The 19,141-nt window shown below is 40.4% G+C and overlaps 1 protein-coding gene and 1 pseudogene across 11 annotated transcripts in view; one reads left to right on the top strand and one right to left on the bottom strand.

Annotated features, from left to right (window-relative positions):
- The window catches only part of phldb1b (pleckstrin homology-like domain, family B, member 1b), a 121,948-nt gene that overhangs the window by 67,435 nt on the left and 35,372 nt on the right, over positions 1–19,141 (top strand). For 10 of the 11 annotated variants that reach the window (XM_061827481.1, XM_061827480.1, XM_061827482.1 and 7 more), the window contains 2 exons: positions 7,711–8,028; positions 14,058–14,195. In XM_061827481.1, coding sequence (XP_061683465.1) covers positions 7,711–8,028; positions 14,058–14,195 — 456 coding nt within the window. The remainder of the gene's footprint in view (positions 1–7,710; positions 8,029–14,057; positions 14,196–19,141) is intronic. The other variant, XM_061827479.1, reaches the window with a different exon arrangement.
- LOC133505465 (5S ribosomal RNA) lies at positions 9,732–9,850 on the bottom strand (annotated as a pseudogene).

Below are 19,141 nucleotides of genomic sequence, written 5' to 3'. Positions count from 1 at the left end.
GCCAACGCTTTTCCAGCTGATCCACCGTGCCGCCTTATTATAAGATATAAAGTATATATAAAATTTAACATAATATAATATAATATAATATACAGTGAAGAAAATAAGTATTTGAACACCCTGCTTTTTTGCAAGTTCTCCCACTTAGAAATCATGGAGAGGTCTGAAATTTTCATCGTAGGTGGATGTCCACTGTGAGAGATAATCTAAAAGAAAAATGCAATGTATGTTTTTTTTTAATGATTTGTTTGTGTGATACAGCTGTAAATAAGTATTTGAACACCTGTCTATCAGCTAGAATTCTGACCCTCAAAGTTGGGGACAGCATCAGTAACTTAAAAGAAGCGAAGTGTCTTACAATATGTATACTTGCTCCCACCATGCTCCAAAGTCATTAAGGTGATGCAACAGATTACTCGCTTGACCGTGCAAGTAGACAAGGATAATAGGTTTGAGTTGGGATTTTAAATTGCACTTGCATATTTCCTGATGTGTTATACCCTCTAGTATTGATATAGGTATCTACAAATACCTAATATAATCACAATACCTAATATGACATTTTTTTGCTCACTTTTTGCCTGTGTTGCTGCACAATCTGGCCCACAAAAGGCACATTGCAGTTGAACACTTTCACATCAAATGCGGGCTTCAAATAAATCTGCCATTATGGAGTTGATTCAAACGTGTGTCAAATTTAAAATTTGATACATCAAGTTAAATTATGTTTTGCCTGGGCCTATTTTAATGTGATACAAATCAGTCCTAGTGTTTTTCCCCCTAACTCTCATGACTTTCTACTAATCAGTAAGATAATACAAGTGCAGGCTTGTTGGGAAAAAAAAAAAAGGCAAGGTGTCAGTGGTGAGGAGTCTAATCTGTCTACGAACAGATGTTGAGTGGGTGTATGGTACTCAAGCGTAGCTGTTTACTTGCCAGTAAATGTTAGATATTTGGCTCTTCTTGCAGGGATGCAGCAATTTAGGGCACAAAGGGATATTTTTCTCCCACCCACACTGTTCAAAGCTTCTCACCCAAGATTATAGGTTCAAGTGCAGCTCCAGTGAAGAAAATAAGTATTTGAACACCCTGGCATATTGCAAGTTCTCCCACTTAGAAATCGTGGAGGGGTCTGAAATAAAAATATGAGGAGTAGCTTTAAATCAGGGGTTGTCAACCTATGTCTCGCGAGCCATATCTCTCTTTTGATGATTCATGTGTCTCACAGAGCCCTCATCACGACATACTGTACATGCTATTTCTGTCGTGCAGGCAACGCAAAAGACGCAGAGATGGTTTGTCCTACTGGGGTTGCCGTAGTTTGCTGTGGCAGTTGATGTGCGCAGGCGCAGAAGGGTCGAACACAGATCGGGTTGGAACAGCTAATAATGGAAAAGCACTTGACAAAGGTTGCTCAAAAAAAAAAAAAGATGAGTACCAATATTTTCAACTAGAAGGAACAGCCTTTGTGGAGAGGGAGGGCTCTGCTGTGTGTCTACATTCACAGATGGGGAGTATGCCAAAGCATTCTTTCCTTGACGTTGCCAATAAACATTTTGTCAACTTCGGATGAAAACAAGATAATCAAACGAATAAAAGATATGCCTTTGTCAGCAAGAACCGTTTACCATTGCACCATCATGATGAAAAATCAAATTGAATTACATTCACAATAAACAATAATCTAACGACATATGACAAGTCGCATTGATGGTAAAAAGTACTTTTGTCATCATTGGTTAGCAAGATCATAACAATGTTATTTAAAATAATCTGCAGAATATGATTTTCTCTTCAATGGCATTTTTGTTAAGTCCTTCTCAGCTGTTATAAGTTACAGATACAGTACTTTCTCAGTGGGAGAACTCACTGTAGTTTGTTGGGGAAAGAGGAAGCAACAGGGAAGATGTTTATTTGCTAAATCTCTCAAAGTTCATGATGTCTAACTCTCTTGAATTAAACCTCAGTACTCACTTTACATGTAAATAGAAAGCAAAACAAAGAACACATTGAGTGCCAGTGTTTCAGATCATATTTCAAACCATATGAGCAATCAGAAATTTCACAACAAAAAAAGTTCATTCTTAATACTATGAAACAATGTTTTCATTTACACAAATTAGGGAAAGATTAATTCAATTTCAGAAGCCACACCCAAAACTGATTACCACCATACTTGTTGAATCAAGAAATTATTTAAATATAATCTGTCAGAGAGCGTGAAGTAGGCTACAAGATCTCAAGAACCAAGGCTTTGGTGGGGGAGTGAACATTGTCAGAGCCATTAACCACAAAAGGAGAAAACCTGGAACAGTGGCAAATCTTCCCAGGAGTGGATGACCAACTAAAATTACTGCAACGACGACTCATCCAGGAAGTCACAAAAGAACCTCAAACATTTAAAGATCTGCAGGCCTTGCTGGCCTCAGTTAAGCCACTGTTCATAACTCTACCATAAGATAGACACTGGCCAAAAATGGAGGGTTCCCAGGCGAAAACCCCTGCTGTAAGCAAAGAATACAAAGACTCGTCTCACATTTGGCAGAAAATATCTAGATGATTCTCAAGACTTTTGGAGAAAGATTCTGTGGACTGACCATTCAAAAATTGAACTTCTTGGAAGGTGTGTGGCCTGTTACATCTGGCACCTGGCACAGCAAAAAAACATTACGTCCCAAGTGAAGAATTGTGTAGGCAGCGTGATGCTCTGGGGCTGATTTGCTACCTCAGGACCAGGACAACTTGCTGTGATCGATGAAATAATGAATACTCCTGTGTTCCAGAAAATCCTGAAGGTGAACGTCCAGCCATCAGTTCTTCACCTCAAACTCAAGCGCTCTTGGATCATGCAGCGGGACCACAATCCGAAACACACCAGCTAGTCCGCCTAAGAATGGCTAGAAAAAAAAAACAGAATTAAGGTTTTGGAGTTGCCAATTCAAAGTCTGAATTTAAATCCAATTGGGATGTTTTGGTGTGATCTTAAATGGGCAGTTCCTGCTCAAAAACCCTCCAATATAGCAGAGATGAAACAATTCTGTAAAGAGTGGGACAAAATTCCTCCAGAGGGATGTGAAGCATGCATCAACAATTATCGCAAATGCTTGATTTCAGCTACTGCTGGCAAGGGTGGCAAAACCAGGTATTGGTTCATGGGGCAATTACATTTTCACAAAGGGTCAGAAAGGTTTGGATGATTTTTTTTGTACCTTTAATAAATTGAATTGTCATTTGGAAAATGCATTTTGTATTTCCTTCGGTTTTCTCTGAGTGACATTAAAATTGGTTTGATTACTTTAAACCTCTGTGTGTGATAGGTATGCAAAAGAAAAATTAAATCAGGAAGGGGCAAATACTTTTTCACAACACTGTATTTCCTTGGATCAACGGGACACACAAACCCCTCCACCACAATAAGGTGACAGTTTCCATGAAGGGCATCATCAAACGTTACGCAAAATTTCTTTCTGCATTCATGGAAAAGATGGGATGTTTTATCTCACTCACCTGTAATTCCCAACAATTGTTTCTAGAGTCCTTGTGTCAAAATAAAAGCCTGAGGGCAAGGAATATTTTCCACTTTGTCTGTGATCATAAGTGAACTGATTCTGCCAAACTTAATTACAGCCCTATTTTGGATCCTGCCCCAACTCAACTTCTCTTCTCATCCATGATGGCCTTTGTCGCCCTTTTAGCCCTAAAGCAAATTTTGTTGAAGTGGATATCTATCCTACCTCCCATACACACACCGGCTAAAGAATGTCTTATATTTTTTCAAATTAGTAAAACATAAGCTGTCCATTTGTGGACACTCATAAAAGTTCTACAACATTTGGATTCATAATTTTCTCCCCTAATTAATGATATCGAATTCAATGTAACACCAGACGAAGTTGCTGAGTGCAGGACTTATTGTAGTCGTTTCTGATAAGTTCACTTATCAAATTACTTTTTTCGTTGTTGAAACCCTATGTCTGCTTTTCGTGTTTCAGTCCCATTAATATTGTTATCATTGTTATTATTTCTTTAGTCTTCAGTTTTTTTGTTGGTGGTTTACCAACAAGGGGTGGATGTCATGACGCATCAATACGGAGGGAGGACCCAAATGTTCCAAGGTCGGGGATCAGGCAGGCAGTCAGGTGCAGCAGCGGTAGTCAGGACGTTGGTCGTAGAGAGCAGGTCCCCGGGCAGGCAGGAGTCGGTACATGGGAAATCGATCAAAGAAGGCAGGAGTGTCAAGAGTCAGGGTTACAGGGTTGGTCGGAGAACCTTACAAATCCTTATCCTTACAAAGGTCAGGAGTGCTGGAACCTATCCAAGGTATCATCAGGCAGGAGGCAGGATACACCCTGAACTGATTGCCAGCCTATCGCAGGGCACATGGAGACAGACAACAGTCACACTCACAGTTAGAGCTATGGGCAAATTAGTCTCCAATTAATGTTGATGTTAACAAAAACTAAAATGTAAATCATCAATTTACAGTGATTTTAAGGTGTTTTTCTTTTTTGTTAACTTTGTTATTGTGGGGCCGCAGTGGCTCATCGCGGCACCAGGCCGGGCTGCTTTACGGCGTTGTCGCTCACGGCTGAGTACATTACATACTGTCATTCATACTGTCGGGGAGTCCGTTGTTAGTTCGAAGTGATCCGCATATAATCTAAATATGGCTTGAAACGATAGGGTGATATTTCCCCGGTCACTTCACTCGATTGTGAGATGTTCTCCTCTTCATAAAGAACTTCCATGTCAAAAGGGGTGTCAGAAAAATCCGAAAATATCCGTTGTTCTTCTGCCATAGCAGGTAGCATAGCATCTTCTCAATGGCGACTGTCCCAGTGTGACAGCTGGAAATGACGGAGCAGGCAATATGGCTACCACTTGGATGTCAAGTGAGACCTCTGCATTTTTGCACATGAATGACATGCTCTCTGCTCATATTTATTTTTTTGTATAGACATTGAAGTGAATAATATTATATGTAATTTTCATAATAATATATTTTACAATGTCAGTGGGACTTTAAAGGGAATATGCGGGTGGACAGGAGTATACCTCCAAATAGCAACTCGGGGAAGCAATTCTTGCTTCTTCAAATGAGATACAAGAAAAAAGATCCATGGTTTTACAATCTTAATATAAATTGATAGGGAATGATGATTTTGATTCAACTGTTACATGTTCTGTGTAATGTAGCTTTTTAACTTCTGGGCATAATAATTTTGAAACTTTCTATTTACCGTATTTTCTGGAGTATAAGTCACAGTTTTTTTCATAGTTTAGCCGGGGGTGTGACTTATTCTCCAGAGCAACTAATATGTGAAATTATTAACACATTATTACATCCATCCATTTTTCGAGTCGCTTATCGGTTATTTTCACACTGACAACCGTAAGAGGGCACTCTAGGCCCGTGTACAGTGAAGAAAATAAGTATTTGAACACCCTGCTATATTGCAAGTTCTCCCACTTAGAAATCATGGAAGGGTCTGAAATTTTCATCATATGTGCATGTCCACTGTGAGAGAGATAATCTTAAAAGAAAATTCCATAAATCAAGATGTATGATTTTTTTTTTTAACCAGTTATTTGTGTGATACAGCTGTAAATGAGTATTTGAACACCTGAGAAAACCAATGTTAATATTTGGTACAGTAGCCTTTGTTTGCAAATACAGAGGTCAAACGTTTCCTGTAGTTGTTCACCAAGTTTGCACACACCACAGGAGGGATTTTGGCCCACTCCTCCACACAGATCTTCTCTAGATGAGATAGGTTTCCGGGCAGTTGCTGGAAAACATGGAGTTTCAGTTCTCTCCAAATATTTTCTTTTTGGTTTAGGTCTGGAGACTGGCAAGGCCATGCCAGAACCTTGACGTGCTTCTTATGGAGCCACTCCTTGGTTTTCCTGGCTGTGTGCTTTGGGTCATGGTCATGTTCGCCAAAATCTCACAATACATGGCCGGATCCTCTCCTTAATACAATGCAGTCGTCCTGTCCCATGTTCAGAAAAATACCCCCAAAGCATGATGCTACCACCCTCATGCGTCACAGTCAGGATGGTGTTCTTGGGATGGAACTCATCATTTGTCTTCCTCCAAACACGGTTAGTTGAATTATGACCAAAAAGTTAAATTTTAGTCTCATCTGACCACAAATCATTCTTCCATGATTCCTTTGTATCATCCAAATGGTCATTGGCACACTTAAGACGGGCCTTGACATGTGCTGGTTTAAACGGGAACCTTCCATGCCATGCATGATTTCAAACCATGACGTCTTAGTGTATTACCAACAGTCACCTCGGAAACGGTGGTCTCACCTCTTTTCAGGTATTCACCAAGTCCTGTCGTGTAGACCCGGTCTGAATTCCTCACCTTTCTAAGGATCATTAAGATCCCACAAGCTGATATCTTGCATGCGGCTCCACTCCGATTGAGATTGACCATCATTTTTAGCTTCTTCCATTTTCTAATGATTGCTCCAAAAGTGGCTTTTTTCACCAAGCTGCTTGGCAATTTCTACGTAGCCCTTTCCAGCCATGTAGAGTTGTACAATTTTGTCTCTGGTGTCTTTGGACAGCTCTTTGGTTTTTGCCACGTTACAAGTTCGAGTCTTTATGCAGCTAACAACCTCACAGGTGCATCTGATTCAGGATAATACATGGAGTGGAGGTGGACCTTTAAATTTATTTTGTGTTGTGATATAAGAGTAGATTAAATAACATTTTGTTTAGAGTCAGCCAGAGCTGCAACAAATTGTTGTCAGAGAGTTATCCTGTCATAGTGGTTTTTTTTTTTTTTGTTTGTGTTTTTCAAATTAAGGAGCAAAGTCCAATTTTTGTTGTAATTCTTCATTTTAAGAAAGACCATTGAAATGTGTTTTTCCTCATTTACTTTTTGAGATTGTCGGGCGAAAGTTTCCTGCTGCCTACGTGTATGGACTGAATGAGTGGCAACAATGGGAAATGGTGAAAAAAATTGAACTTATCCATTTTTGGAATGATGAACTTAGTTCAAATTTTTTAGTTATGAACTGAACTTTAAACTAGTTTCATAGAAAATTGACTTTTCCGACACCGACGACAGAAAACACAAGAATGCACGAGATAATAAGCTAGTATGCAACCAAAGATGCTGACTAGCAAAGAAGAACAATAACTCCGCGACTTCCTCCAGCCTTCAATACTTCTAAATACCCTAGTGGTAATGATGGCTGGCAGATGGTGATGGCAGAAAAAATGGGAGAAGCCAGAACAAAACGGGATGTAATAGTACAATTAAAAATGTATTGTATTAAATGTTTTATTGATTGTAAATCACTGATTGTTTTTGTAAAATGAAGTAAATTATAACCAATAATTTCGAAGAGCAATGGTGCACACGTAATTTATCGTGTATGCTTCCCTCACTTTCTTCTCTTCACATCCTTTGTAAAAACTGGACTTCGCAAAGCCACAAAAAGCTAAACGGCAACTAAAAAACAGGCACACAGTTTCAGTTCATCTCAAGTGACTTGTCAAAATCTTGCATGATGACAGCTCAGTCTCCATAGACTTTTGAGAATTTAGTTTCCCTTAATTTTTTAGATGGGTCAAATTCTATAGCCTGGAGGGTGTTTTTCTACAGAGGCTCCACTACAACTTGTATACTTTTTCAAATTCATATAAAACCTACTGATAAATTTCATCTTCTTCTTTGATTGATAACAGGAGAGACAGCGACTGGAGACAATATTAAATCTCTGTGCTGAGTACAATAAAGGAGAAGACATCAGCCCAGACCCACTCAGCTTTGGGAAGACAGGTTTCCCTGGCAGGTTTTCAGATACCTCACTCCAGGGTGCATCCATTGAGAGGATCCTTGGAGGAGCACCGACCACAGGCTCTGTGGGACTGACACAGAGACAGAGGGAGAGTGATGAGGAGAATCTGAAGGAGGAGTGTAGTAGTACAGAGAGCACTCATCAGGAGGTGAGGACATCTCCAGCTCTATGCGCAGCATCAGCACTGCTTAATGGAGACAAACAGGTCAGAAGGAATGCTTCTTTCACGTATGCCCAGCATGCTGCAGCGTAACCCAGCACGTGCAAAAATTATGCCTGGCTTTACTAAATACCACAAAAGGCTCCCATTTTTTTTTGTTTTGTTTTTTTTTTAATTGTGGATTTTATAGCATGCAGATTGAAGTCTAATGCAACCCTGATGATTGTACACCAGAGCATGGTTTTTATGGTTGTTGAGATTGGAGTGAACGGTTCAATGCTTTTGAATTAGCTGGACTGTGTTTTTTTTCTCAAAATCACCAGTCATAAATTAACACTTAGACTATGTTGTCTCAAAAGTAACAATTGCTGTTTTGAAGAAGAACAGTAGTGTTCGAAATGAAACCAATCCAAAGTGACGAACCAGATCAATCCAGTTTTCAGTATATTTTTGATTGCTACATGTCAAACAAGTTACCAGTAGGTGCAATAGATTCTCAGAAAACCAACAAGATCCAGCATTCATGATGTGCACTCTGAAGCCCGTCCAATTGGGCAATTTGTTGAAAGGGCTGTGTTTAAAAATCATATCAGTGAGGTCATCAATTTTGTGAAAAACAGGTGTGAATCAGGTGGCCACTATTTAATGATGAAGCTAAACACCTGTTGAACGTGTATTTCTCCTTGAAAGTCAGAGGAAAATGGGTCATTCAACACATTGTTCAGAAGAATAGCATACTTTGATTAAAAGTTTGATTAGAGAAGGGTAACCTTATGAAGAGGTGCAACAAATTATAGGCTGTTCAGCTAAAATGATCTCTAATACCTTAAAAGTGAGATCAAAACCAGTGACCCGTGGCAGAAAACAGAAGACAACCATCAAAATGGATTGCAGAATAACCAGAATGTTAAATTGCAAAAAAAGGCTTGGACAATGAACAACTCCAGGATGATCAAAGAAAGTCTGGAGTCCCATGTAAGTACTGTGACAGTGAGAACATGTCTGTGCAAAGCAAATATATTAATATTTACAAAACTCCCCCGCAAAGTTAAAAAAAAAAAAAAAAAGGCATGTGCAGAAGAGGCTACAATTTGCCAAAGAACACATCAACAGGCCAAAAGGAAAAAAGGAGGAACATTTTGTGGTTAGCCACATTCGACTGCTATTATTTTGAACACTACTGTAACTGTATTTACCGGTGAGAGTACCGCAATACATTACTCGTCACTCAAAATGACAGGATTTTAGAGTACCGGCATTACTGTCCACAGCATCTCAATAGGATTCAGGTTAGGACTTTGACTTGGCCTCTCCAAAGTTTTTATAACTTTATAACTGTTTCCACACTGATTAATCTTTTTTCCCCATTTATTCCTGAATTTCTTTAGATGGCAGCATAATGTTTTGAGGATCTTTAGGTCGACTTCACTTTGTTAGTTCTATTTAAGTGATTTCCTAATTGAGAACAAGTGGGACAGTATCAGGCCTGGCTGTAACTTGAGAAATTGAACTCAAATCTGATAAACCACAGTGATATTATAACCGCTGGGGCAATCACTTTTTATTTATTTATTTTTTACACAGGACCACATAGGTTTGGACTTTTCTCGCTTCATAATCTTATTCTTTTCCTTTCGGCTTGTCTCGTTAGGGGTCGCCACAGCATGTCATCTCAGATGAACGCACATTTGTTTGGCACAGTTTTACGCCTAATGCCCTTCCTAATCTTCATTTTAGCCAGGGAGAGACGATTACAGCACCTGGCATTCCCAGGCGGTCTCCTATCCAAGTACTAACCAGGGCTAAATCCGCCTAGCTTCCGATATCTGATGAGATTGGGCGTTCTCAGGGTAGCATGGCCGTAACCCCTTTAATAATAAACCCCTTAATTAAAAAACTATATTTTGTGTTTACTTGTATTGTCTCTAATATTCAAATGTTTGATGATGAGAAACATTTCAGTGAAAATCACACCACCATACAGTGAAGAAAATAATTATTTGAACACACTGCTGCATTCCAAGTTCTCCCACTTAGAAATCATGGAGGGGTCTGAAATTTTCATCGTAGGTGCATGTCCACTGTGAGAGAGATAATCTAAAAAAAAAAAAAAAATCCAGAAATCACAATGTATGATTTTTTTTTTTTTTTTTTTTTTAGCGATTTATTTGTGTGATGCAGCTGCGAATAAGTATTTGAGCACCTGAGGAAACCAATGTTAATATTTAGTACAGTAACCTTTGTTTGCAATTACAGGGGTCAAACGTTTCCTTTAGTTGTTCATCAGGTTTGCACACAATGCAGGAAGGATTTTGGCCCACTCCTCCACACAGATCTTCTCTAGATCAAACAAGTTTCTGGGCTGTTGCTGAGTTTCAGCTTCCTCCAAAGATTTTCTATTGGGCTTAGGTCTGGAGACTGGCTAGTCCACGCCAGAACCTTGATATGCTTCTTAGGGAACCACTCCTTGGTTTTCCTGGCTGTGTGATTCGGGTCATTGTCATGTTGAAAGACTCAGCCACGACCCATCTTCAATGCTCTGACTGAGGAAGGAGGTTGTTCCCCAAAATTTCCCAATACATGGCTGCGGTCATCATCTCCTTAATACAGACCAGTCGTCCTGTCCCATGTGCTGAAAAACACCCCCAAACCATGTGGTACCACCCCCATGCTTCACAGTAGGTATGATGTTCTTAGATCAGGGTTCGCACGCGGCCCTAAAAGTCCCTAAAAACCCCTACATTTTCGAAGGTGCATTTAGGGGCTCCTAAAAGTCCTTAAAATCCGCGAAAACCAGTTAAGCCCCTAAAAAGGCCTTAAATTAAAAAAATATCAAATGGAGGACCTCTACCGCCAAAATTCTCCCTAAAAAATAAATTAATCTTTTATGTAAAAAAAAAAATAGCGATCCGCCTGGTGTCCAAATCAGCCGGAAATTGTCAACGGAAGTCACAGTGTTGACAACTCGTTGCCATCTTGTCGATATTCCATTATTTGTTTCCGTGAGTAGGCATTTCACTTCGTCTTCGTTACGACGTAGCGTAGTTCTTTCATCGATCCAACTTGTATCACGAGGAAGTGCATTTTTCAAGAAGCTTGGGTTGAAAGTAAGGAGTTTGGGAGCTGGGTTCGTCGAGATCCAAAAGATCGGCACATGTTTTACTGCCGTCTGTGCAAGCACAGTTACCAGGTTGAAAAGATGGGCGTCGCACCGGAAAAACAGGAGACACGCTGATTTGGCGAAGACTCTCTCATCTTCCGTTGGTATGAATCTGTTTCTAAAATATTAAGATAGTGAAGCATTAACTTCAGGCAGTGGTACTAGCAGTGCATGCGCACTAGGTATTGCAAAAAAAAAGCTTACTTTCATAACCGGTTTTAACCGAACAGTTGTAGCAAAAAAAAACGATTTGGTGTGCGGGGTTCCGCACGGACTGTTTTTGTTTTTGCTCTTCTGGAGTGACGAGTTCACAGAGTTCCCCCCGTTATGCGAGTAGTGTTTTGATGTTTGCCGATAAAGTAAGTTTTGTTCCTGTGTCTGACACTCCGCCTCCAACTCATTTTCTCCGGCGCTACACCATCGATCGTTAATTTACTCCGCGGTAATGGGGTAGTTTTTACAGAAGATTGACAAACAAGCTTGTTGAATGTGGCTTTAAACAATGCACTCGTGTAAGTTAATTTTTCATTTTTTTTTTTTGAAAAATGTTTTAATGTTAATGTTGGCATGAAGGTATACTGAGCGTTTCCTCAATGCCATGTTTGATGTTTCTTTGATTTAACTGAATGTTCTTTTGAGTCCAACTTTACTCTAACAGCGAAACTTGAAAAAAGTGGAAATGATGTTGAAAAAATAGCACAATGTGGAGTACCGGAACCGGAAGAAATGATTAGAAATTTTAACCGATTTCGAAAGTCCGATTACGGTTTCGTTTTCAAAAACCCGAAAATCGGTTATAACCGGTTATTTGTAACCGGTTGCGATCCCTAATGCGCACCTACAGTTGTCCAGCCATCGACTTCAACCAGCCAGAAGTCAGGCTTTATGAACGTAGTTCAATACACGAAGACGGACTCCTTTAAGGCAGAGATCGTGTGGACTTTAAAAGTGATCTGCAGCCATTACAGTTACAAATCTTGTGAAAATAATTCGAAAGTGTTTGCAGTCATGTTCCCAGACAGTGACATTGCTAAAAACTACCACTGTGGGGAAAGGAAGACTTTGTACCTGGCTACATTTGGCATCGTTGCCCACTTTTCATCTCTACTGCCTCAGAGCCAAAAAAGCCAATATAGAGACTGACATATCAACGCTTATTGAGAAGGCTGACAGGCTGTGTGAGGAGGCAGAAGAAAAGAGGAATCTGAGGTTTATTACCGAGGCCAATGCACTCAGAGTCAGAGCAAAGGACAAGAGAGCCACTTTGGCACCTCTGCAGCAACAAATAGAGGAGGCACTGGGTAGCCTCAAGGAGCTAGAGTAGGTGATCATTGTCACAAGTACTGAGAGACTGGAACATTTGATGAACCAAGAACGGTTGATGGCACCATTGGGTGAGTCTTTTTTCTTACTCTTGATTTCCCACGATGGCCGTAAATTTTTCGTGTCGGCCCTAAATTTTTTCCGTGTCAGCCCTAAATTTTTCGTGTCAGCCCCTATGAATGCCCCTAAAAAGCCCTTAAATTTTTTTGGTCATACTGAGTATGAACCCTGTGGATGGAACTCATCATTTGTCTTATGACCAAAAAGTTCAATTTTGGTCTCATCTGACAACAAAACCTTCTGTATAATCCATATGGTCATCTTGATGTGCTGGTTTAAGCAGGGGAACCTTCCGTGCCATGCATGATTTCAAACCATGATGTCTTAGTGTATTAGCAACAGTCACCTTGGAAACGGTAGTCCCAGTTCTTTTCAGGTCATTGACCAAGTCCTGTCGTGTAGTCCTGGGCTGAGTCCTCACCTTTCCAAGGATCATTGAGACCCCCACGAGGTGACATCTTGTATGGGGCTCCACTCCGATTGACATTGACCGTCATGTTTAGCTTCTTCCATTTTGTAATGATTGCACCAACAGTGGACCTTTTTTCACCAAGCTGCTTGGCAATTTCTCCGTAGCCCTTTCCAGCTGTGTGGAGTTGTACAATATTGTCTCTGGTGTCTTTGGACACCTCTTTGGTCTTTGCCATGTTACAAATTTGAGTCCTTGCTGATTTTATGGGGTGGACAGGTGTCTTTATACAGCTAACGCCCTCACATAGATGCATCTGATTCAGGATAATATATGGAGTGGAGGTGGAGTTTTAAAGGCAGACCAACAGGTCTTTGAGGGTCAGAATTGTAGCTGATGGACAGATGTTCAAATCCTTATTTGCAGCTGTATCACACTAATAAATCGTATAAAAAAATCATACATTGTGATTTCTGGATTTTTCTTTTTCGATTATCTCTGACTTGCACCTACAATAAAAATTTCAGACCACTCCATGATTTCTAAGTGGGAGAACTTCCAATGTTGCAGGGTGTTCAAAGATGTATTTTCTTCACTGTATTTCATTGAAATACTTTTTTTACTCAATTCGTCATAACATCACAACAGCAGTTCCACAGTGCAGTTGTCTTGATCAACTTTCTTTATTCATTGTTGTGCTTTATTTCCTATTACAACAGGATTTTACTTGACACATACATAGTTAACAAAAATCTTGCATTTTCTTATTCAGGTGAGCTCTTTCCATAGTTTACTCAATTCAAATAAAATACTTTACTGGTCTGAAGAATTACACTGCAAGTTTGGTTATACATTTTACATTGTTTACACCCCAATTTAAGCATAATGCGACATTTTCCCCAATTGTGCTTTATTTCCCGTTACAACAGGATTGTACTTGACACGTACATAGTTAACAAAAATCTTGCATTTTCTTATTCAGTTGAGCTCTTTCCATAGTTTACTCAATTCACATAAAACACTTTACTGGTCTGAAGAATTACACTGCAAGTTTGGTTGTGCAGTTTACATTGTTTACACCCTCATTTAAGCATAATTCGAGATTTTCCCCTCTCTCTGCAGCATGAGGATGTGGCCAGTTCAGATCGAATGGAGTTGGGTTACCTGGAGGAGGAGAGGGTGCGCGTTCTGTCGCGACTTGATGAACTCAAAACTCGGCTGATGGAGCTGGAGCAACAATACCAAGAGTCCAAACAAGAGGTCGAGTGAAGCTAGAACTCACGAATACTAATAAGAAATTACACTATGCGATTTGACTTTAAACCGTTTGTCTAAAGATATGCTGTATGTTAAAAAGCACATCCAATTATACATTATGTATGGGGACTAAAAATTTAAAGAAAAATGAGCTGGTCCCCCCATTGATACAATGATAGCTTTGTCTGATTTGTGGGGTGGGAGGGAGAGATCAGGGAAAAGGGAGGAAGAGAGTCAGTCATACAGACAGACAGTCAAACAGTGTTTTTAATCCCATGCAGGATATTACAAACACAATTCCAATGGAGTTGGGACGTTGTGTTAAACATGAATAAAAACAAAACATCATGATTTGCAAATCATGGTTAACCTATATTTCATTGAATACCCTACGAAGACAAGATATTTAATGTTAAAACTGATAAACTTTATTGTTTTAAGGAATCATTAACTTGACATTTTATGGCTGCAAGGTGTTCCAAAAAATGGGACAGTATGTACTGTGTTGCATTAGCTTGACTTTTAACAACATTCAATACATTTTTGGGAACTGAGGACACTAATTGGTGATTCTTTTTAGGTGGAATTCTTTCCCATTCTTGCTCGATGTATGACTTTAGCTGTTCAACAGTCACGGGTCTCCATTGTTGTATTTATTCTTCACAATGCGCCACACATTTTCAATAGGAAACTGGACTGCAAGCAAGTCACGTTGATACCCGCACTCTTTTACTAGGAAGCCACTTTTGTAACAGGTGCAGAATATAGTTTGGCATTGTTTTGCTGAAATAAGCAGGGGGGTCCATGAAAAAAGATGTTGCTTGGGAGCCAGTATATTTTTCTCCAAAACCTTTATGTACATTTCAGCATTAAAAGTGCCTTCACAGATGTGTAAGTTCCCCAGGCCATTGTCACAAGTACAGCCCCATATCATCACAGATGCTAGCTTTTGAACTTTGTGTCAATAGCAGTCCAGATGGTTATTTTCCTCTTTGGCCCAGAAGACACAAGGTCCACAATATCCAAAAACAATTTGAAATGTGGACTCATTGGCTCACAGAACACTTTTCCACTTTGCATCAGTTTATCTTAGATGAACAAGGGCCGAGAGAACCTGGTGCCTTTCTGGGCGTTGTTGATAAATGGCTTTTGCTTTGCATAGTCGAGTTTTAAGTTGCTTTTACGAATGTAGTGCCAAACTGTATTTCCTGACATTGGTTTTCTGAAATGTTCCTGAACCCATGTGGTGAGATCTTTTACACATCAATGCTGGTTTTTGATGCATTGCCACCTGAGATATCAAAGTTAATGGGCATTCAATGTTATTTTTCAGTCTTGCAGCTTACATGCTTTCATTTCTTCAGATCCTCTGAACCTTTTGATGATCTTATGGACCGTAGATGATAAAATCCCCAAATTCATTGCAATTGTATGATTCTTACATACTTGTCCACAAAGAGGTGAACCTCGCCCCATCTTTGCTTGTGAATGACTGAGCAATTCAAGGAAGCTCTTTTTTTCCCCCAATCGTGGCACTCCCCTATTCCCAGCCCGTTAACCTGTTGGATGTTCCAAAGAGATGTTTGATGAACATCCTCAAGTTTCTCTGTTGTGTTGTGTTACGTGTTGCATCAATAAAATTCAAAATTAAGGATTATGTGGGGCGGCATAGTAGAGCAACTGGTTAGATCGTTGGCCACACAATTCTGAGGACAAGGGTGCAAATCCTGGCCCCCGCCTGTGTGGAGATTGCATGTTCTCCCCGTGTCTACGTGGGTTTTCTCCGGGCACTCCGGTTTCCTCCCACATGCCAAAAACGTGCATTAATAGGAGACTCTAAATTGGTTGACAGGTGGTTGTGAGTGCGACTGTTGTCTTTCTCTATGCGCCCTGCTATTGGCTGGCAACCAGTCCGGTGTGTACCCTGCCTCCTGCCTGATGATAGATGCGATAGGCTCTGGCACTCCCGTCAACCTTGTGAGGATAATAAGCACGTCGTAAAATGGCTGTGTGGATGATTATGTGCTAAAAACAGTTTATTAGTTCGATCATCAGATGTCTTGTAGTGCATTCACTTTTATCTAGGTTGGACATGATTTCCAAATCATTGTACTGTGTTTTTATTTAATAGAACGTTTTTTGTTTAACATGATGTCCTTCAGGTTACCGGATTTTAGTTCCGATATTTGAACGATTAGCTACCGGAGCCTATTTCCCAGATCGGGCCAGTTCGTGTAGTGCAGATGTCAAACTCAAGGCAAGGGGGCCAGATCCGGCCTGGCATATGATTTTATGTGGCCCACAAAAGAAAAATCATGTGTCAACTTCCGTGATTCCCGTGAGAATCTGCACCAACATTTCAAATTGTCATATATAATAAATAATAACATGGAAACATTACAAGAATTTTTGCGTGACCAAACATGAACAATAGTTGAAAAACACATTGCCCTTGATTTCTAATCCCACAACTAGCTCATAAATCTTGTGCGTTAATATGATGAAGCAGGTTTAATTAAATATTTTTTATGGATTCACAGGCATAATGGCCGTCTGTGGAAAATTATAACTGCAATGTGACCTGCAACGAAAATGAGTTTGACACCTCTGGTGTAGTGTGACATAATCCATGACCAAGGATTTGGTCCTATGATAGTCCAATGGCTCCAAAACTAAAAGTCTAGTCTTGTGACCGGTGCATCTCCTCACGTCCTTGCGATTGTCAACATACTTGCATACCATTGTTGACATTTATTCACTCACACTAACCAATATTTACCAAATCTTTAACGCATAACTGGACAGAACGTTGGGATGTTTACTTGCAACCGTTAGTGCTAACACTAGCTTGCTAGGCTAAATAACATTTTGTCATCTACTTGTGAACTGTATCATATTAAAATTATAGTAACATAGCTCAAGTCATTCTTGAATGAACATCCTCTCCCTCCCATGTTTTTCTACTTTTACTGCACACACACACACACACACACACACACACACACACACACACACTGCACATTGTTGTTTTAGTTGCCATCTTAAAGAGTGTCTCCTGTCACATGGACTGGTGACATGTTTTCTGGTTCAACCTCTCTGACAATGTTTGATTTGAGTTAAACCCAAGTGATTGTAAAATGGGATGTTGTGGTATTGGAATACAGTACGTTGTGTAGTGTTGCTACTGTCGGCCCTAGATATAGCAAGAATTCCTGGTACTTGTCTGACAGTGCAATTATCCATCCATCCATCCAGCCAGCTTCTGAGCCCCTCATCCTCAACAAGGGTCGCAGAAGTGCTGGAGCCAATCATTAGTATCTTTAGGCAGGAGGTGGGTACAGCCTGAGCTGGTTGCCACCCAATCACGAGCACATATAAATAAAAACAACCATTCGCACTCACAATCACAACTACGGGCGTCAGTTACCCTGCCATACATGTTTTTGGGACGTAGGAGGAAACCGTAGTGCATCCTCCTCTCTAACACCCACCGTCCTCATGTCCTCCCTCACAGCATCCATCAACCTTTTCTTTGGTCTTCCTGTCGGTCTTTTGCCTGGCAGCTCCATCCACAGCATCCTTCTATCAATATACTCACTCTCTCGCCTCTGACCATGTCCCAACCATCATAGTTATCTCTCTCTAACCTTGTCTCCAAAACATTCAACTTTGACTGTCCCTCTAATGAGCTCATTTCTAATCCGATCCAACCTGTCCACACCAAGCAAGAACCTCAGCATCTTCATTTCTGCTTCCTCGAGTTCTGCTTCCTTTTGTTTCTTCCGGGCCACCATCTCTAATCCGTACATCATGGCCGGTCTCACCACTGTTTTATAAACTGCGCTTCAACCTAGCAGAAACTCTTCTGTCACATAGAACACCAGACACCTGCCGCCAACTGTTCCATCCCGCTTGGACCCGTTTCTTCACTTCCTTACCACACTCACCATTGCTCTGTTGTTGACCCCAGGTATTTAAAGTCGTCCACCCTCGCTATCTCTTCTCCCTGGAGCTTCACTCTTCCTCTTCCACCCCTCACATTCATGCACATCTATTATGTTTTACTTCGGCTAATCTTCATTCCTCTCCTTTCCAGTGCGTGCCTGCATCTTTCTAATTATTCCTGCTCCCTACTTTCACTGCAGATCACAATATAATCTGCGAACATCATGGGCCAGGGGGATTCCAGTCTTACCTCATCTGACAGCCTATCCATTGCCACAGCGAACAGGAAGGGGCTCAGAGCTGATCCGTGATGTAATCCCACGTTCACATTAAATTATTCTGTTACGCCTACGGGAAACCTCACCACTGTTCTGCTGCTCTCATATATGTCCTGCACTATTCTAACATATTTCTCCACCACACCAAAGTTACGCATGAGGTACCACAATTCCTCTCTTGGTACTCTGTCATAGGCTTTCTGTCGGTCTACAAAGACACAATGTAGCTCCTTCTGACCTTCTCTGTACTTTTCCAGGAGCCTCCTCAAGTGAAATAATGCCTCTGTGGTACTCTTTCTAGGCATGTAACCATACTATTGCTTGCATATACTTACTTCTGTCCTGAGTCTAGCCTGCACTACTCTTTCCCATAACTTCATTGTGTGGCTCATCATCTTTATTCCTCTTGTCGTTTCCACAGTTCTGAACATCACCTTTGTTCTTAAAAATGGGGAGAAGCACACTTTTCCCCCATTCTGGCATCTCCTCTCCCGCTAGTATTCTCTTGAATAAGTTGGTCAAAAACTCCACAGCCATCTCACCAAATTGCTTCCATACCTCCACTGGTATATAATTATGTCCAATTGTCTTTCCATTTTTCATTCTATTCAGTGCCTTTTTAACTTCTTCCTGACTAATCATTGCCACTTCCCTCTTCTACTCTACCTTCTCCCATTTTCTTGATTCATTAACTTCTCAGAGTACTCTTTCCATCTCGTTAGCCCA

Source organism: Syngnathoides biaculeatus, chromosome 8 (genome assembly GCF_019802595.1).
Source record: "Syngnathoides biaculeatus isolate LvHL_M chromosome 8, ASM1980259v1, whole genome shotgun sequence".
NCBI classification, from domain to species: domain Eukaryota; kingdom Metazoa; phylum Chordata; class Actinopteri; order Syngnathiformes; family Syngnathidae; genus Syngnathoides; species Syngnathoides biaculeatus.
This window is presented reverse-complemented; position numbering and strand designations above follow the sequence as displayed.